At 41.1% G+C, this 16,998-nt stretch overlaps 1 protein-coding gene across 2 annotated transcripts in view; it reads left to right on the top strand.

Annotated features, from left to right (window-relative positions):
- The window catches only part of SNCAIP (synuclein alpha interacting protein), a 363,994-nt gene that overhangs the window by 292,809 nt on the left and 54,187 nt on the right, over nt 1-16,998 (top strand). For both annotated transcript variants that reach the window (XM_069753553.1, XM_069753545.1), the window contains exon 6: nt 8,476-8,655. In XM_069753553.1, the coding sequence (XP_069609654.1) occupies nt 8,476-8,655 (180 nt within the window). The remainder of the gene's footprint in view (nt 1-8,475; nt 8,656-16,998) is intronic.

Consider the following 16,998-nt stretch of genomic DNA (forward strand, 5'->3'; position numbering starts at 1 on the left):
AGACAGAGAAAGGATTCAGACGGATCTGGATAAGCTTGAACAATGGGCAGGGACTATTAAAACGGTATTTAGCAGGGAGAAATGCAAGATTTTACATCTGGGCAAGAAGAATGAAAATTACATCTACAGAATGGAGGGAATAGAATTAAACAAACAGCACGTGTAAAAAAGACTAGGGTAGACTAATAGATCACAGATTGCACATGAGTCAACAGTGTGAAGCAGCAGCAAAATATGCAAACACAGTTCTAGGCTGTATTAAGAGAAACATAATTTAAATCATGTGAAGTAATAATCCCCCTCTACATCTCCTTGGTCAGGCCGCATCTGGAACACTGTGTCCAAACAAAGACATTGAAAAACTGGAGGTTAGAGAAGAGCTACCAGGATGTTGAGCAGACTGCAAAGTATGTCCTCCGAGGAACAGTTAAAGGATCTGGGAATATTTAGCTTTCAAAAAAGAAGGCTAAGAGAAGACTTATCAGCGGTTTACAAATATCTGAATAGGTGTCGCAGTGTAGAGGACTCTTCTCTGCAAGAAATAACAGTTATCTCGAGCTCCGCTTGCAGAACACATTACTTAATTTTTTCTAACTTCTACATTACACCACATGAAGAAAAATAGGTGACATAGTGTCACTCTACACAGTAACAGGACCGCCCCCCCATTTAAAACAGTGTCCTCAAATAATAAAATAAATATATCACTGCAGTAATAATATCCCTTAATTAGCCCCTATGGTAATAATAATATCCCTCATCCTGGCCCCATGTTTCTGCCCCATCAGTCTCCATCGTATCCATCCTGCCCCATGATCCTGCACGATCTGTCTCCAATCCTGCCCCATGTCTTTCTACTTCCCCGTGTCTCCAGTCATGCCCCGTAGCTACATTCTGCCCATGTCTCCAGCATCTCTGCCCCAATGTGTCCAGCATCTCTGCCCCCAATGTGTCCAGCATCTCTGCCCCAATGTGTCCAGCATCTCTGCCCTCAGTGTGTCCAGCATATTGCCCCCATCGTGTCCAGCGTCCTCCCCCACTCAGGTGAAGCGCGCACTCGCCGGCGGCTGACAATGACGTAAGACGCCGGCGACGTGCACGCTGCGGCACACATTAGCTGCCAGCCTCCGATTGGCTAGCGGCTGTTAACTATTGACGTGCGGACCCATACATCAATAGCCTTACTGCCGCAGCGCCTGTAAGGGGGGCCCGATGAGCAGATGAGACGTGGCCCGATGCGGGCCCCCTCTGCCTACCGGGCACATACGCCAGTCAGGGGAGTAATGCCCTGATGGCGGCCGAGGTCAATCTGAGCCCAGTGGTGTGGGGGGCCCTGGGCTACCGCTCAGATTGACCTCATTATAATCCGCCACTGGAGAAGATATAGATTAGGTATTAGAAAAAACTTTTTGTCAAATAGGGTGATCAATGACTGGAACAGGCTTCCACGAGAGAAGGTAATTTCTCCTTCAATAGAAGTCCTCAGAGGCTGGACAGACATCTGTCTGAGATGGTTTAGTGAATCTTCTCTGCAGCGGGAGGAGCAGAGCAGCTGGGTCAGGAATTGAAGAACTGGTTGATAACTGCAGGGACAAGAGACTATTTCTTCATAGAGCAAAGAGAAGAATTATGTAGGTTGAAAGGCAAAATGAACAATTGTATGTACACCATGCTGTATAATGTGATGAATGCAATGTATTAAGAGGACAAAAAGTTTTATGGGAGTGCTTCTTTAAATACAGATGACCTTGATATGCCCCTACACAACGTGCTAAAAGGACACATTTTGGAATATGTTTGCCAATTTTTCAAGTAAAGTTTATGGCCATGCTTTTGAACGCTAGGAGATTCTGACATATACGAAGATGGTTGTGGGTATAAAGCCTGGTGAGTTATAATCTGATAACGCATGATATTGCCAACTCTCTATAGTGATAACAGTTGTTGATCATAAGTACATAAACTATTGGGAAAGTATGAAAGTTGTATCACCAAAACCGAGAATAGAATTCTGTAGAGTTTTATAGTGATTGGGGTTCAGTTTATTACAACCCTGGTGGTCCGGATGCTCCCGTCACAAACACTTGTGCTAAATGTACTCACCTTGTGGATCTTATACCAGTATAATCATATACATAGCATAATCATATCATATTTTTTTCTCTTCTATTTTCTGGTAATAATGTGCTTTCATATATTATATTCTAATCCCAATCTCTTCATGTAGTGTGTACCATGAAATGAAGGTGGTAAAATTGTTGAGTAGCATGAGGTGATGATGTAAAATCCATGAACCAGAACTGAAGACTAATACTCCGCTCTGCACCACATGGGCATCCTATAATTCTTTACTATGCGATTTTCATTATTAGAGACTTAGCTAGAATGAGAAAATGACTTTGGAAAAAGATGAGTCCCTAGGCACATTCCAGGTATTTTATAACTCCTTATGTGCAATCGAATATCATCTTGGTTATATGGCTGGTATGTTTTTCTTTAAAATATGATAAAGAAGTAACAGTGGTCAGCCAGACAGAGCATTATATATTTTACAAATGAGCCATGATCCTGTCTGTACCCAGTCATTCTGCGTTTGCTTTACAATCGTTTGACTGAGAACATTTTCTACATCACCATTTGATTAGACATAATCTTTTCTCCAGAGCTTAGTGAAAATAACCAGTCTCTTCTTAAAATGTTATTCTTTTTGTCCCAGGATGGCTCCAGAGTTCTGGCATGCTTGTGGTTACTTGTCACAGTATAATTCAGCCGTAGACAAGAACATTTCCAAAGAGCTTTAGCCAGATCATCATTCTTGGTTTATGAGGAGACCTGTATACAGGGACTGTTAAAACCGGATGGCCAAAAATTCTAAACTGGTCACTGCAACTGCAGTCTAACGTGTACCCATTGCCTCACTTTTTTATCTAAAGACCTCCTAAATTATATGATGGTCAATTATTTCACCAAATCTTTAACGGGGTCTGTAATTCTAATGCCACTCTTCCACTGGCTCCATTGGTAAACTTTGTTGCCTACATGCACATAACTGATGCATCCAATCACTGTACTCAGCCGTTTTGTGACTCATCCAGGTGTAACCATTGAGGGCATCAATTGTCTGCTGTGGTCATCTGCATACCATATCCATGTAAAATATTATATACACTACTCACAAAAAGTTAAAGCTATTTGGCTTTCGGGTGAAATTTCAGGATGATCCTAAAATGCACTCTAACCTTTCCGGTGAATGTGAAAGTCTTAAAACTTTTGAATACACATGTCCAATTGTTCGACTAATCTCATCAATTTCTATGAAGAGGTAAGTTCCGGACTGGACCAAGGGAACCCAGTGGACGTAGTGTATATGGACTTTTCAAAAGCTTTTGATACGGTGTCACACAAAGTTGATACATAAAATGAGAATAATGGGGATAGGGGAAAATATGTGTAAGTGGGTTAAGAGCTGGCTCAGGGATAGGAAACAAAGGGTGGTTATTAATGGAGCACACTCGGACTGGGTCGCGGTTAGCAGTGGGGTACCACAGGGGTCAGTATTGGGCCCTCTTCTTTTTAGCATATTTAATAATTATCTTATAGGGGGCATACAGAGTGGAATTTCAATATTTGCAGATGATACTAAACTCTGCAGGGTAATCAATACAGAGGAGGACAATTTTATATTACAGGATGATTTATGTAAACTAGAAGCTTGGGCTGATAAATGGCAAATGAGCTTTAATGGGAATAAATGTAAGGTCATGCACTTGGGTAGAAGTAATAAGATGTATAATTATGTGCTTAGTTCTAAAACTCTGGGCAAAACAAACGAAAAAGACCTGGGAGTATGGGTGGATGACAAACTCATGTTAAGTGGCCAGTGTCAGGCAGCTGCTACAAAGGCAAATAAAATAATGGGATGCATTAAAAGAGGCATAGATGCTCATGAGGAGAACATCATTTTACCTCTATACAAGTCACTAATTCGACCACACTTAGAATACTGTGTACAGTTCTGGTCTCCAGTGTATAAGAAAGACATAGCTGAACTGGAGCGGGTGCAGAGAAGAGCGACCAAGGTTATTAGAGGACTGGGGGGTCTGCAATACCAAGATAGGTTATTACACTTGGGGCTATTTAGTTTGGAAAAACGAAGACTAAGGGGTGATCTTATTTTAATGTATAAATATATGAGGGGACAGTATAAAGACCTTTCTGATGATCTTTTTAATCATAGACCTGCGACAGGGACAAGGGGGCATCCTCTGCATCTGGAGGAAAGAAAGTTTAAGCATAATAACAGACGCGGATTCTTTACCGTAAGAGCTGTGAGACTATGGAACTCTCTGCCGTATGATGTTGTAATGAGTGATTCATTACTTAAATTTAAGAGGGGACTGGATGCCTTTCTTGAAAAGTATAATGTTACAGGGTATATATACTAGATTCCTTGATAGGGCGTTGATCCAGGGAACTAGTCTGATTGCCGTATGTGGAGTCGGGAAGGAATTTTTTTCCCCAATGTGGAGCTTACTCTTTGCCACATGGGTTTTTTTTGCCTTCCTCTGGATCAACATATTGGGGCATGTTAGGTTAGGCTATGGGTTGAACTAGATGGACTTAAAGTCTTCCTTCAACCTTAAAAACTATGTTACTATGGTTTTTTAGTACTTTTTGTGCAATTTGCTGTTTTCTAACAAAGAGCTTAATGACAAAATTCATAACAAATGTTTGATCGATAAATTGCCCAATAAATGTTGAGTTTCAATTAGAATTGGTATTAAACAATCCTCCACATCATGCTGCTCACATTTTGACATCATGAGACCAAGATGACACCAACAATTGTTCAACAGTACCTATCCATTGCAAGGCTTCTAGCAAGATGTTTTTAGGTGGAAGTGGTAACTGAGCTTAAAGGGTCAGTATAATCAGAAGGTTGCAACAGAGGCACAGAGAGGCTGGAAGAGTCACAGAAAGGTACAGAAGTGAAGGTCCTTTGGCCAAATCCCACACTTATGACCTCTTCATTGTGAACAGTGCCCTTCTTAAGTGGTTGATGAATACCACACAACTCAAGGCACATATAAGAGAGGTGAGAGGCAACCAATTGTCACATCAGACCATTCAGGACCATTTACATCAGCATGGTCTTTGTGCTAGATGACCTGCAAGGGTACCTGGCCACACGACCAGGCTCAGGCTTAATCTATGCTGAGAAGGGACCAGTATGCCTCAGTGCGGTTCACTTATGAAAGTTAATTCACGTTGAGCAGAAATGATGGCCGCCAACGATTTTGGAGGCCTCAAGGAGAGTGTTATGCATCAGCCACTGTTGTTGCGAAGCGAGCTTGTGATGGTAGTGGTGTTAGTGTGGGCAAGTGTGTCAAGTTAACACAGGCCGCACAGGTTGCACCAATGATATGTCCGCCCCTGCTCCCACCTCTCCCTCTATAGTAAGGTTTGGAGCAGAGAAGGAACGGCAGTGGGGTATCTGTGGCTTGATACTTATGAGTTAGTATCTAATGTACTGTACTCGATCAACCTAAGGTTGTTTTACGCTTTGTCCTCCCATTATGTCTGTCACCAGGAACTGCCAATGTGATGACATTGAGCCTTATTCTTGTGTTACACGTGTCTGTCTCTCTTCTCTTTTCTGTCCTTCATGGGTTCATGCCATCCAGTAGATTATTACTCCAGCAGTCATTTATTTCACATCCAGAACTCACACAGTTTTCATCATGTTACAAGAATTGATTGAAAAGACTTATTCTTTGCCTGTCAGGAGTGGTGATTTGTTTCAGACATGTAATTCTCAGTCTATGAACTCACAGCGTGAGGTGCTATTTTTTCATGTGTGATACCATTGTAGCATTTCTCATAACTAGACATTAACCTTTATGAATTCCTCTCTATACATTTCTCGGCATATAGCTGGAGTTTTCCCACACTTTTGCCCACAGGGGACTCTCATTTATCCTCATTCTTTAGACTTCACTAGCGAAAGGTTTGATTATTGATGACGAATTCAGGCTCACCAGTGGTATTTATTGCACTTTTTTATGTTTGGTTTCTTAAGAGAAAGTTATTTGACGAGATAAAGTAGAACATTGACCACTGTCGAAATAATCTTAAAGGAGCATTCTTCTACTTGAACAACCACTTCTTAAATGCTGTATTCCCCCTTGTAAAATAAAAACATCATATACTCCCCTCCCCCACTAGCGGGCGCTATTCAGCTGCTGTTCTCCCTTGGATTAAACTCGGACGTCTGGGAGAAGTGTGAGCCCTGTAGTCCGTCAGCGGCCGCTAATTGGCAGTGTTCATGTGGTATAACCATGTCATGCGACTATTACATGGCTGGAATAGTGCTGGTACAGGAGGAGAGTATGTGGTGTTTTTATTTTACAAAGGGGAATATAGTATTTAAGAATGGGTTATCCGAGGAGTGGGCACCCCTTTTAAGCACCAAATTTGATTTCTTTCTAGGGTAATATATTACCAGCTCATACTTCTGATACATAGAGTACTTTAAGTAGACAAAGAGCTCAATGCATGGTTGTAGTGGGGCAGAACATGCCGCTATCGGTAGGAATAAAGCTTATTTCCTGCCAGCGGCGGGGCTCTCAAGGCAGGCACTGGGCAGCTTCAGAACGCTATTAACTTGATGATTACCCTCATATCTGCAGATTAATTTTTTACATGGCAGGTTCCCTTTAAGGGGATTAAGCCAGCCCCAGAGGAGTTTTGCAGGAGCTTTTCATTGCTGATTGAAAACACATACACATTCCGGTGAGCTGAGTGTGCATGTATATAACTGAATGATCTTCTGGATAATAAGCCACTGAAGGTATGGCACTTATAAGAACACTTGCTTATGTTTTTTTATTTGCTGTGATTTGGGATCAGAACAGACAAGTAGTGGAAGGAAGACAATAGTAGGTAGATGGGATTAATGCTGCTGGATAGAAGTGCACCTCTGTCCTCATCTTCAGCACATCGCTACCACCTTTTGTACCTCCATCAAACATTTCACCGTGCCTTGGGATTATATCAAAGGGATGTAAACATGTCACCTTATACTGTAAAGTCAATAATGTATGAGTTAGAAGGGCAATACCAAGAACCTACATAATGGTGATGGAGACCAAATGACAACCCATTTGCTATTAAATTAAAATAATTTTATTTTTAATTAAGCTGTAAATATAATAGAGGTAATACAATTCTGAATTATTATTATCTACATTTATACAAGGAGCTGTATTCACTTTGATTACCATAATTAAAGTGATGTTCAAGAATTACTGGAATTAAACGTTCAATAGTAACATTAACTATGTAATTTTGGCCAAATGCCATCCTGTTGTTAAAGCAGCCGCTGCTTTTTGTCACTTTGGATGTCACAGTTTGTGTAGCTTATCTAGCTGAGATACCAGTTATCTTGCATTTATGGTGAACAAGATGGACAGCAAATTGTGTTGTGCTGCATGCCTGAGCTGAAAATGTCCAGGACTGTCAAATGTGGAGAAGCAGACAGCATAGAATTAAAGGGAACCTGTCACGTGATCCATGATGCCCAAACCGCTTAGAGTCTGGCTCTAAAAAGATGAATAACACGATACCTTGATTTCTTGTATCTGATGTTTTATTTCAGACAAATCTACATTTTTCTTAATGTATAAATGAGTTGCTAAGATCTATGGGCTGGACACAGATCTCTCAGAAAATCTGCCTCCAGAGCTTATTTTAAATTAAAAGGGACGTCACCATTGTGAGACATGTAGATCAGGAGAGCAGACTGTCAGTCATTAAGTATCACATTGGTAATGGCCCTTTCATTTACAACAAGCTCTGGAGGCAGATTCTCAGCGTGATCAGTGTCCGGCCCCTAGATCTTAACAGTTGATTTACCTGTAATAAAAACATGGATTTCTCTGGAATAAGATATCAGATCGCAGATTTCAAGGTGTCATTTTATTCAGCTGACAGATTCCCTTTTCAGTGAACGGGTTTCTAGTAACATTCCCCTAATATGCTCTTATTGTTCAAAGTAACCATCCAGAGTTCTGTTACCATTTTCTTCACTGCAGCAGGGCAGCTAAACATGGATTTTGACTAATTGCTGTAAAAAACCAATATCCATCATAAGTTTGTTAAAAAAAATATATATATTTAAGAGAATGTACATATGTTAGGCTTAAAGAGAAAAAACACAAACTCAAAAAAATTACAAATTAACATCCCAGCACTACTTACCTAACTTCCTCCTGCTCTGTTGTGTCTTATGTTACAAAGTAAACTGAGAAATATATAAAGAAATGCTGCTGTCTTATAACGTTATCCCTTGACCCAAGGCCATTGTCTTTACTTTCCAGAACATATCACAATGTTGTGTTTTAGAGCTAATCTTGACTTTTGAGAACATGGCTAGTAAATCCTTGCTGACTGATATTCGTCCTTTTCTCTCCACAGCCCCACATTGCTGTAGATAATTTAGACCAAATCCATGATGAAAATGGAAATAATCTTCTGCACATTGCAGCATCCTATGGACATGCCGAGTGTTTGCAGCATCTCACCTCACTTATGGGGGAAGATTGCTTAAGTGAGAGGAATGAAGAAACGCTGACGCCTGCTGGATTGGCAATAAAGGTAATAGTCAAGATAAGGAAAAAACATGTAAGTGTTTGTGTCAGTGAAGCAAAATAACATTACAGTCGTGGGCGAACGTGGAAAGCAGGGATGGCCGATCTGCAGTTTTAACATCCGACTGAAAGCAAAGGCTGGATCATAAAATCAGCGCTGGCATAAGACACCCCTTATCTCTGAGGTATACCAAATGTTTTATCAATTATTGATAGTCTGAATATGTTCCTATCTAATCTCACATTCTGTCTAATGTTCAAGAAGATTCTTTTATGAAACTGTAAATTCTTATTTTTTATTTTAGTTGTCGTGATGTCATCTACATACTTTTTTTACAGCACTGTATAAGAATATTTGCTCCTCGCTCAGTCTCTTCCATTCTTGCGATATCTAAATGTCTCAGATCTTCCAATTAATTTTAGTATAAGATAAAACAAGTAACCACAAAATTCATCTTTTAAATAATCCATCCCTTTACTGATTATTATTTGGCTACATTTGAGGGTTTTCAGACATATACTGCCCTTTTAGGTTCTTGCCACAGTTTCTCAATACAAGTGAGGGTTTTGTTCTGAGCTTCCCCAAAACCCTTTTCTTTTTTTGCTTCTGAGTCCTGCAGTGGTAATGTCTTAGGCCGGGATCACACATGCGAGAAACACGTCCGTGTCTCGCATGTGAAATCCAAGCTCTGGCGCCGGCACTCCAGAGCGGAGCGTGCGGCTCCATGTGTTCCTATGCGGCCGCACGCTCCGCTCCCAAGTGCCGGCACCAGAGCTTGGATTTCACATGCGAGACACGGACGTGTTTCTCGCATGTGTGATCTCTGCCTTTCTGCATAGCTCAATTGCACTTGAGCTTTAGGTCATGACCTGTCCGGCATACCTTCTCCTACAGGTCTTTCCTATAGAGAGCAGCCCCACACCATCACACTACAATGTCCATGTCTAACTGTGGTGTTCATATGGTGGACTGCTTTACTCCAGATGTTACGTGTCCTAAGTCTTGTTGTTATCTAGTTGTTTTTTTAGCAAATGCGAAAGTATCCTTTGTATTGTTTTTGACTGACAGTGGGTTGTGTCTTGCAATTCTTCCATGGATGGCATTTTTGCCCATTGTCTTGCTTCTCACAGAATCCTGTACATTGACCTTAACTGAGACAAGTGAGGTCTCCAGTTCTTTTGGTGTTTGCCTTTGTTCTTTTCTGATCTCCTGGATTCAAAGCTATTGTGTTCTTGGTGACATTTCAGTAGGTCAACCACTCCTGGTAGGGTTCAACACTGTTCGATGGTTTCTCCATTTCTGGTTTGCTGGAGTCCCAGAGCCGTAGAAATGGCATATTGTAATTATGTGAGACCAGTCTTCTTCTAAATTGATTGGATCCTTTGTTTTTGTGTAGTATCAAATGTCTTTGTATTATGAAGTTTCTGGTTCTGCTCCAAAGTGCACTGACTTTCACAGAAATATTAAAAAAAACCAGATTTTTAAGGATGTCACCTGTCAAATCAAATACAAAGAAGCAGTGACCCATTTGCTATTTATTTTTCTCCTGATTCTGAACATTGTCTCCTGTGAAATCTGTAGTGTTGTCCTCCCCAACAGTAGAGAACTTATTAGTAATTTATGTAACAGAGGGGACTTTAGGCTTCTTCAGGCACCTTTGCTCCAGTGTTACTTCTACCCCAGCACCTGCCATAGCTACACCCCTATGTTAATCATCACAAATTACATTAGTATTGCCTTTTAAATGTAGCAGCAATCTTTTCTAAAAATGCTTAGTTGGGACTTTGGTTATTGCATGGATGTAATAATTAGAAATAAGGCCAAACATTTCACCTAACTCTCATATGTTTTACAACTTAGCAAGTGTATATTTACTTTTGACTTAAATAATATGGGGGATTTTTACCAAACTGTGCCTTTTGAAAACAGATTCTTTAACTTAGTCCAATAAAAAACGATCACCTCCATTTAAAGTGTTGACATTTGATTTTCTGCATTACTTAAGTTATTGGAGACCTGCCATTCCCTAATAAAACCCCTATAAACCAAAGAACTTATGAAAGGAGTAGAAAATAAATGAAACTCGTATATTTCTGCTATATTACTGCTATTCTACAGTATATAACGCACAAGGCATGCTAACCAGGTCCATGACTTACATCACAGTATTTGTGGCAATCTCCTGTTTGATATTTCATATTTAGTCTGTCCATTGTGATGGTGTAGAGTAGACTGTAGAGCTCTGAAACAATGTGTCAACACTCCTGAAACTAGGAAAAAATAGTTTTCCTTCATCTGTAAAATTATATAATTATATCTTTGTCCTTTCCTTGCTTTTGATCCTGCCAAATAATCCAGTCACTGAACATTTCTCTGTATCTCTTTAGTGATTGGTTAACTGGTTCAGTCCATCATGAATGTAGTAAGCAGAATAATTGGTCAAATGGGTACACCAATGTGTAGATTTTGTGACATTACACCCTTAACACCAAGCTTACATCTCTTCTTTTGAATAAGGGGAAGCGTAAACATAATAACATTTTTAAAAAAATATGAAAACATTAGATAATACAGCGTAGAAGAAATGGAGGAAAGACCAGCAGAAAAGCTTTCTATGAGACTTTTCCTGTGTGGCACCTACACTCTAACATTCTATATCTCAGAATATCATATCTGAAATTTGGCATATTTTTAAGGAGGCTTTCAGAACTAGATTATTTGTAGCCAGCCTACAATATATTAGATTGGTGGTTCTTCAACTCTTGGTACCTGTGAAGACATGGGGGTCAGTTGGTGCTCTCGTCCGCTGACCCGAGAACGCACGGTCCAGGGCTCATCCCACTGAACCCCCACTCTCCTTTTCTGTAGGCATAATACTACTCAGACAACACAGGGTGAGGGTAGAAGAGTGTGGCAATAATTTATTGAACCACCAATAGACAATAATATATAGCACAGTCCAAGCAAATACCCAAGGTGGTGCAAATTAGAATCTCACCTTTGACTCGCCTGGATTACAACAGCTGCAACTTCAGTAATTTCCTTCCGGGGCTGAGTGCCCACACCAGTGACTGGCACCCACAGAGAGGAGGTAACAACAATCTTAGGAAGCTGACAGTCCATTGAGGAACGTGGCCAGGTGACCTGATTGTCCCAACCTGGATTCTCGAAACGTCTATGAAGGTTCAGAGATGTTCCATGGAGCATCTCTGTATTTTTTCAGTTGGAGCCATGATGCCATGACTGCTGTCAAGTAAAGTCTCTCAAAACAGAGGCAGAGCTGTTGTGAATTCTGTGGCTGAATTCACTCCTGTGGTCACAAGTGGTACTGCAGCTTCTGAGCTTCCTCCCTCAGGTGTTCTGGTGAGCTCGTTAACTGCTTCATTACTTAACTCCGCCTGATGCTGCTATCCTTGCTCCTTCTCAATGTTTCAGTGTTGGATCTGAGCTTCTCCTGATTGTTCCTGTGACCTGCTGCTCTGTATAGCTAAGTGCCTTTTGCTTTTTTGTTGCTTTTTTTCTGTCCAGCTTGTCTTTTGTTTTGCTGGAAGCTCTGAGACGCAAAGGGTGTACCGCCGTGCCGTTAGTTCGGCACGGTGGGTTTTTTTGCCCCCTTTGCGTGGTTTTGCTTTAGGGTTTTTTGTAGACTGCAAAGTTCGCTTTACTGTCCTCGCTCTGTCCTAGAATATCGGGCCCCACTTTGCTGAATCTATTTCATCCCTACGTTTTGTCTTTTCATCTTACTCACAGTCATTATATGTGGGGGGCTGCCTTTTCCTTTGGGGAATTTCTCTGGGGCAAGTCAGGCCTATTTTTCTATCTTCAGGCTAGCTAGTTTCTTAGGCTGTGCCGAGTTGCCTAGGTAGTTGTTAGGCGCAATCCACAGCCGCTTTTAGTTGTGTTTAGGATAGGATCAGGTGTGCAGTCTACAGAGTTTCCACGTCTCAGAGCTCGTTCTTGTATTTTTGGGTATTTGTCAGATCACTGTGTGCGCTCTGATCGCTAAGCACACTGTGTTTCTGGATTGCCTTCATAACACCTGTCATTAGCAAACATAACACAGAGCCTCCTTATATGGTTCACAGCTCTCATTCAGGCATTTCTCCACAGGATTGGGGGAAGGTGGAAGTAGGTTATTTCTCATTGCTCCAGTGATCAAATAACATGCATAGTTTGTCCTTCATATTTGCAGAGCAACAATGCGTAATCAAAATATTAACAACAATTGTTCAATTATCCTGTGTCTTTGTTTCCCAAGGATAGTAGAACAATGCTAAAGTTGCAGCAGCCATTGAACAATAATCAATTCAATTGACAATTCTACTTTCAGTCTCATATGAACAATAGCTCATGCCCCTGAACCTAGTGAAATAATACTTCTGAATGATTAAGAATAAATGTGTCATCACAGTACCCATTTGATGCATTTGTACATTTACTAAGTCAATAAGACAAAAGTGCATTACCCCGCAAAGCCTCTACTAAATGTACGGTGTTCAGGTTTCTGCGGTGTCAACAATAAAGAACAATTAAAAAGATATGGCACTCACAATAGCGCCACTGCACATGCAAACAGCAGATCAGTGGAGATGCCGCGAATCAGATCCTCACCCATTTAATATTTTTGGCCTTATGTAAGGATAGGCTATCAATTTTATAGAATTGGAAAATCCATTATTCTAGTTATAAACGAGAAATCATGCACTGTGCAATGTAGTTCATTATAAGAGTGCTAGTTTAGCGGAGTGCCAGACACTCATGAACTGAAATAAAATAAACTATTATTTGTAAGGAAGTGTTCCTATGCCTCTATGACGCTTTCCAGTCATCTGCAATAGGTAATCCACATTGCCATAAACACAGCACAGATTTTTTTCTAGACTGATTTGAATAACACTTCAGTGATTAACATGCTTGAACACCTTGATGGATTACCATTAGTGATGAGCAAATATACTCGTTGCTCAGGTTTTCACGAGCACGCTCGGGTGGTCTCCGAGTATTTGTTAGTGTTCAGAGATTTAGTTTTTGTTTATTCAGCTGCTTGATTTACATCTGTTAGCCAGCCTAAGTACATGTGGGGGTTGCCTGATTGCTAGGGATTCCCCACATGTAATCAAGCAGTCTAGTAGTCGCAAATCATCTAGCTGAGGCAAGGAAAACTAAATCTCCAAACACTAACAAATACCCAGAGACCACCCGAGCGTGCTCGTGAAAACCCGAGCAACGAGTATATTTGCTCATAACTAATAGCCACCCACAAATTAGTAAATTGACTACAATTACAAGTTGAAAATTTCTAACTTAGAGGTTGTAAAGTGAAAACAAGATTGCAGATCCTATCCACAGGATCAGTGATAACTTGCTGATTTGTGGATGTACCACTGCTGGGACCTGGCAGAACGAAGAGTTTTTATCCCCATTAAAAAATAAAAGGTCGCACCTCCAACTACCACTCCATTCATTATCTATGGGGCTGCTTAAGGCTACTTTCACACTAGCATCGATACGGGCCCGTCGCAGTGCATCGGGCCGACGTACTGACGCATGCTGTGAAGTAAAATCACAATGTGGGCAGCGGATGCAGTTTTACAACGCATCCGCTGCCCCATTGTAAAGTCCGGGGAGGAGGGGACGGAGTTCCGGCCGCGCATGCGCTGTCGGAAAAAGCGGACCCGACGGACAAAAAAAGTTTTAAGCAGCGTTTTTTGTCCCGACCGACTGCAAAAACACGTCGCATCCGTTGCACGATGGATGCAACGTGTGGCAATCCGTCGCAATGCGTCGCTAATGAAAGTCTATGGAGAAAAAACGCATCCTGCAGGCAACTTTGCAGGATGCGTTTCTTCTTCAAAACGACGCATTGTGACGTGCGTCGAACGACGCTAGTGTGAAAGTAGCCTTAGAGAGCCAAGAGCATTGATCAGCAGCCCCATAAAGAATGAATGAAGCGATGGTCGATCGTGCACAGTGCCACTTCATTCGAAGGAGGATAAAACATCTCCATTCTGCCAATCTGTCCTAGTCCCAGCGGTTGGATACCCAGCGATCGACTTGTTTGATGTCTTGTTTTCACTGGACAACCTTTTTAAAAAAAGAAATAAAAAAAAAATAGTAATCTTAATACACTGACCATTTCTTTGTGTTTGCTATTATGTAAAAGGAAAACCATATTGAAAGCATTGCATTTAGTAGCCTTCTCGTGTTGAGTTCTTTACACCACATTTATGTACTGTTTTTAATTACACAGTTGTGTTTCCTAATACGTCATGAAACTACGTTGGTGGCAGATTTCTTCTACAGTGTGTGATGTTAATAAAAACTGCAATTAGCAATTCTGAATTTATAGCCCTAGCAAAAATAGTTACATAAAATATTTTGCAGTTAGGTCTTCAAAGATTTAATCTCCACTAATTTTACTTTTTGTATGAATAAGCTTAGCAATGTTCCTTTTACTGAAAAATATGATTTGTTTTTCTATAACACTAGAGAATTGGAATGAAGTTTCCTCCTGTCCTCCAGGGCTGGCGCCAACATACTTTATGCTCCATGAGGTTCTTTTATGTCAAGTATTGATTATATACATTTTGTTTCTCCCTTTAAAAGACCTTCAGGCCACATAGGTCTGAAAACAAGTATTGTACTGTAAGATATAGGTACTACAGGTTCACCTTTGATCTTTGTAAAATGCTACCTGCTAATTAGTACCTCCTTCTGCTAGAGGGTCATGTGATCAGACTCATCCTACAGTGTCATCCAATTGAAAGACTTTCCTACATTCAATTTAAGGCTACTTTCACACTAGCGTCGGCCCGTCGTAGTGCGTCGTGCCAACGTACTGACGCATCCTGTGACAACGCAGCACAACGGGAGCAGCGGATGCATTATTACAACGCATCCGCTGCCCTATTGTGAGTTGCGGGATGGAGGGGGCGGAGTTACGGCCACGCATGCGCGGTCGGAAATGGCAGACACGATGCACAAAAAAAGTTGCAAGCAACGTTTTTTTGTTCCGACGGTTCGCCACAACACGACGCAACCGTCGCACGATGTTTGCGACGTGTGGCAATGCGTCGCTAATGTTAGTCTATGGGGAAAAAACGCATCCTGCAGACAACTTTGCAGGATGTGTTTTTTTCTCCAAAACGACGCATTGCGACGTGCGTCGTACGACGCTAGTGTGACAGTAGCCTATGAAGGTTGGTGGACAGGTCTGGTCACATGACCCTCTATCAATTGGCATTAAGAGAACGCGATATTTGTGCACTAACTTGTGCATAAGGAGAACTAAAAGGCTAATAATATATATTAATAAGTCCCAATAAATAATATCCCAGCACAAATTTTTTTTTTACGATTTGCCATCACTCTCATTTTTTCAAAAAAGTATTGGGGCTTAGGGATAGTGGGTAGACATCCCATGACCCGACAAGGTTACTAAAATTTATGCCTGTTTGACGCTAGTCACTATTCATGGAATAGCCATGAGGCAGAGTGGTCCAGAGGTCCAGGGTCATAAGCCAGAAAGATACATCAAAGACAAAGTGATAAGACAAAAAGAGAGCTAATGCAAGGTCTGGCAACAAAAGATCAGAATACAGAGAACAGAGTAAACACACCACTGAGCTTAAGCTACAATTGACAATGACCTAACATTGCCAACCATTTAAATTGCCTTGCAATTATTTGTAAAGAAACACACAGTATTGAGTGTGTGTTGGTGCAGATGCACAGAGCGAGCTCAGGAGCAGGACCTGCCCAAAACAAAACAGCAGCGATTGGAGCTAGCCCTGGTTGTTGTTGAAGGGATTTCTCTCACTACCAAGCCACTTAAATGGACTCTGTCACCTGAATTTGGAGGCAACAATTTTCAGCCATAGGGGCGGGGTTTTTGGGTGTTTGATTCACCCTTTCCTTACCCGCTGGCTGCAATATTGGATTGAAGTTCATTCTCTGTTCTCTGAAGTTCATTCATTATCATCACTGTACCCTTTGAGCCTCACAATCTAGATTCTTTATCATTATGTCTTTGGGAGGAAACCAGAGGAAACCCATGCAAACATGAGGAGAGCATACAGGCTCCTTATAGATGTTGTCCTTGGTAAGATTTGAACCCAGGATCCCAGCGCTGCAAAGCAACGGTGCTAACCACTGAGCCACCCATATGCTGCTGCCCATACCTTACTTCACCCTAAAAATAATCCTTTACACTGATGGGTCCATCCATCCAAAAGTGAAAAAAAATTACAATTTATGGTAATTCAAGCCAAGTTTTTTTTCAATTATTCCTTTTTTTTTTTTTAAATAACTGTACACATTTGCGATCATACTGACCTGCAAAATAACATT

The sequence above is a fragment of the Ranitomeya imitator genome, chromosome 1, assembly GCF_032444005.1.
Source record: "Ranitomeya imitator isolate aRanImi1 chromosome 1, aRanImi1.pri, whole genome shotgun sequence".
In the NCBI taxonomy this organism is placed as follows: Eukaryota; Metazoa; Chordata; class Amphibia; order Anura; family Dendrobatidae; genus Ranitomeya; species Ranitomeya imitator.